The sequence below is a fragment of the Phoenix dactylifera genome, chromosome 12 (assembly GCF_009389715.1).
Source record: "Phoenix dactylifera cultivar Barhee BC4 chromosome 12, palm_55x_up_171113_PBpolish2nd_filt_p, whole genome shotgun sequence".
Classification (NCBI taxonomy): Eukaryota; Viridiplantae; Streptophyta; class Magnoliopsida; order Arecales; family Arecaceae; genus Phoenix; species Phoenix dactylifera.
Genome location: NC_052403.1, coordinates 12,461,753 through 12,465,446, shown reverse-complemented (window position 1 = coordinate 12,465,446; position 3,694 = coordinate 12,461,753). Strand labels below are relative to the sequence as shown.

General features: G+C 42.7%; 1 protein-coding gene across 1 annotated transcript; it reads left to right on the top strand.

The window, feature by feature from the left end:
• Nucleotides 1-687: 687 nt before the first annotated feature.
• LOC120112802 (transcription factor MYB61-like) lies at nt 688-2,990 on the top strand. Its single transcript, XM_039132690.1, has 3 exons — nt 688-1,340; nt 1,532-1,661; nt 1,764-2,990. Exons 1-3 carry the CDS (start codon nt 1,208-1,210, stop codon nt 2,725-2,727), a joined length of 1,227 nt encoding a protein of 408 aa, XP_038988618.1. The 5' UTR covers nt 688-1,207; the 3' UTR covers nt 2,728-2,990.
• The last annotated feature ends 704 nt before the right edge of the window (nt 2,991-3,694 follow it).

The following is a 3,694-nucleotide window of genomic DNA, read 5'->3' as shown; positions in this document are numbered from 1 at the left end:
TGTATTGTAATTCTTTCATCCTTTAATAAAATAGGTGGCATCTGAGACTCTGACCACCTTTTCATCAAAATAAAAAGAACAAAAAGAAAATATGCATTCATAAGAGAAAAGTACAGGGTGAAAAGTTATTAGAGCATATATCTCTAGGCTGATGCTAAGTTAACGTACTTCTAACTGCTTGACGCTTCAAGTAGTCTAGTTTTCAGTAACAGACTTGCTCCACAGGTACTTTCTTTCAGTTTCTTCAGAGAAGCCATGATATGGTTGTCCCGTCTCTGCAATTGGTAAATACCAAGTTATCCGAGCAGTTTCCAGGGGACACAGTTGTCTGAGTTGTCTCTTTCCAAACCAGAGAAAGGTATCCTCTGTTTTATAAGATGTATGGAGGTATTTCGTTCTTTCCAATCAATGATGAGCCTTTCCAACGTGATCATGGATTTGGGGATCAGTGGAAAAAGCAAAAAGGGTCCAGTTTTCTCTGACACATGATTATCTTAGGAACTCGGATGGGCGTTAGGACTTCCCTTTGTGTCTCGCTCCTTCACAAATGGGATAAAGGTATACTGCTGCTGTATAGGCCGGTGCTTATTATTTAATGTTTGTCTATTGCTAGGTATACTGCTGTAAGGGTATCCAGAATTATCTATTACTTTTTAGCCCTTCTCCAAAAATCTGCGGTTGTTTCCGTATTGGATTGCTTGGAAGGCAGTGTTTTCCCATGCATGCTATATTTTGTTAGGTTAGCTTTCAAATAATGTTACTTTTTTGCTGCCTTAGCTTTCAAGTCATGGGGACCTAATCCTGCTACTGCTTCTCCATTAATTTACGAGAGTAGATACCCCACCATTATAGGAGCAAACATTTATCTCAGAGCCTGATGAGACCTACATTTTAAGATGATCAATCCCCTATCCCCACCTCAAAAAGAAGGAAATAAATGGAGAAAAGAAATTTAAAAACGTCAAACCCAATCACACCCAGTCGATTGTTACCTTCACATCTCTCTCTCTCTCCAAGCTTGGCCTTCTCCTCCTAATTCAATTCCCTCTCTCCGTTGCCACTTCATTTTCTCAGCCCCTCAAACTTCCTAGAGACCAACACCCAATCCTCATACTCACAAAAGCTACCCCCTCGAGCTGAAAGGATCCAATGCCAAATTCTCTGGAGATTTGAAGGCCTCGGTGGCATTGTGGTTATCTCGCCCAAAATGGGGAGACACTCCTGCTGCTACAAGCAGAAGCTAAGGAAAGGCCTCTGGTCCCCGGAGGAGGATGAGAAGCTCCTCAAGCACATCACTAAGTATGGCCATGTGTGCTGGAGCTCTGTGCCCAAGCTAGCAGGTAATTCTACCACTTCGCCTCATCAACTCCTAAAACAAGAATGCATCCAAAAAAAAAATCAAGATAGCAAAGAGCACTTCTTTTAATTAATCATACCGACTTCTCTTTCCTTTTGTGGGATAATATTTTGAAAAGAGTTCATTTTTGCATGAAAATATCTCCAAATTCTAACATAAAATCACACATTCCAGGTCTTCAAAGGTGTGGAAAGAGCTGCAGATTGAGGTGGATAAATTATCTGAGGCCTGATCTCAAGAGAGGCTCATTTTCGCAGCAGGAGGAGAACCTCATCGTCGAACTCCATGCGGCCTTGGGCAACAGGTACTAACCAATCCTTCAGCTCATCTAACCTCAATTATCAACATTGCATCTCTTAGAATTCAATCCATATGAGCTGATGTATCTCAATTTCCTCCCCTTCAGATGGTCTCAACTTGCAGCTCAGCTGCCTGGGAGGACAGACAACGAGATTAAGAACCTGTGGAACTCCTGCATCACGAAGAAGCTAAGGCAGAGAGGCATTGATCCCAACACCCACAAACCACTTTCCGAGACCAAAGGCGGAGAGGATAAGGTCCTCACAATCAGCGACAAGACTTCCGGATCCAGCGAGCTGAAGCTTCTTGCTCCCACCACAGGGAATTTAAACTCAATAGTTCCTCAGCCAGCTCCTCCATCGATGTCAGTGGCGGACAGGAACCAGACTGAGAGGTCAAGCTCGAAGAATTTCGTAACATCCACCAAAGATTTCTCTCTAGACCAGTTCGCGGCCGCAAGCCACGAGAGCTCCAATTCAATGGACTACTTTCCCCTTCGGAATTCAGTTTATAGTCCCAACTTATCGATGCACCAAACTCTGCCTCTCTGGTTTAATCAGAATTCGAGGCTGTTCGACATGAATTCCGAGTTAAATTGCAGCATGATATCGACTGCTGTTCCATCAGGCTCCAGGCCGATCGTCTCGACCTCCGTGGATTTAAAGCCCACAGTTAGCATTGCAGAGGACGACTCTCTCCCAGGTTTCCAGTATTTGGAGGCCGGCAACTCTAGCAACAACAGTGCAAGTACCGGGAACGCTAGCAGTGGGACTGAGTTGCCGAGCAACAATTCCCTCTTTGAAAGCAGCATCTTCCAATGGCCAGACCTGTTACTAAACAAACAAGCTCAAATCCAACTCGGAGCGGAACCGGAGGACCTCAAATGGTCTGAGTACCTTAACGGCGCCATCTCTCCATCCACGGATTTCCAAAACCAAAGCCAACTTTTTAATGGTTCTGTCAAAGAAGAGAACCAGTTTTTGACTGATGGGTTGAGCTCATGGCTGCAACCTCCTGAATTATTTGGTAAGGATTTCCAGAAAATTTCCACACCTTTCAAACAAATTTAAATTATCAATACGCGTGCTAGTCCTTGTGGAGCCTCTAATTTATAGAGTGGGAGGGGAGACATGCAGAAGCAGTCCTTGTTCACAAGAGTTGCCAACATAGAAAGGCTTGAAATAAGAAAAAACGGCTTCTTCTAATAACCTACAGTGTGTGCACCATAGAATTTTTCTCATGTAAATAGGCTCTCGTGATACAAAAACCTTAGCCCTTATTGATCTTTGACGGTCGTGAGAGTTAAGTGCTGAATAAAGCTTGTTTCAGTGAATGTTTTTATTTTTTTAACTGATTTCATCGTTTCGGAACTTGCATATTGATAGTGTCTCATGCAAACAATCATGTCTCTACTTTAGGTTATTTGGTCTGCTGCCATTTTCCTTTCCTTACCCCTAATGCCATCATACTTAATGAAAAAAATCCACAGCTTCAAGTATCACAAGGTATGGTATTCCTATCAAAACCTCTCATTAGTCAGAATTGGCTTCCATGAATGATGCTGCTACACAAGTCTGCTTTTGGAAACGAGTTACAGCTGTGCATCTATAGTTTACCCTCTGATAGCTACTAAAATTGCCTCAACTTTAATTGGATGGCTTTAGGAGAGAGAGTCCGAGATGGGTCGGTTACTATTGTCAAGCAAGGCAACACACTTCTCAGAGAAGAAAGAGAGCAAATCTCCAAAAAGAAAAGTATAAGGACCTCATTGATTCACCTACTAATAGAAGGATTGTGACTGTCATACTCCTACTAACCAAGATATGTACTCGGTAACAAACAAAAGATCGGGTCGAATGAGGATTCGATGATCTCATGATATGTTAACTAACCTCTAGATCACGAAACTTGAGCTTGCGAGGAAAGGGTGAAAAACATATATCAAGCCCAAGCATTCTATTCCGATTAGGATGCTGAATTTGGCAAGGAGAGGCATAAATTCTGTAGCAAACAGAGACAGCACCTTCTTCTCTCGAA

Bases quoted from the DNA above. Each gene is read 5' to 3' on its own strand.
- LOC120112802 (XM_039132690.1), top strand. From the start codon at position 1,208: ATGGGGAGACACTCCTGCTGCTACAAGCAGAAGCTAAGGAAAGGCCTC. The intron at 1,341-1,531 runs GTAATTCTACCA...CACACATTCCAG, and splicing joins CTCTGTGCCCAAGCTAGCAG to GTCTTCAAAGGTGTGGAAAG. The intron at 1,662-1,763 runs GTACTAACCAAT...CCTCCCCTTCAG, and splicing joins CATGCGGCCTTGGGCAACAG to ATGGTCTCAACTTGCAGCTC.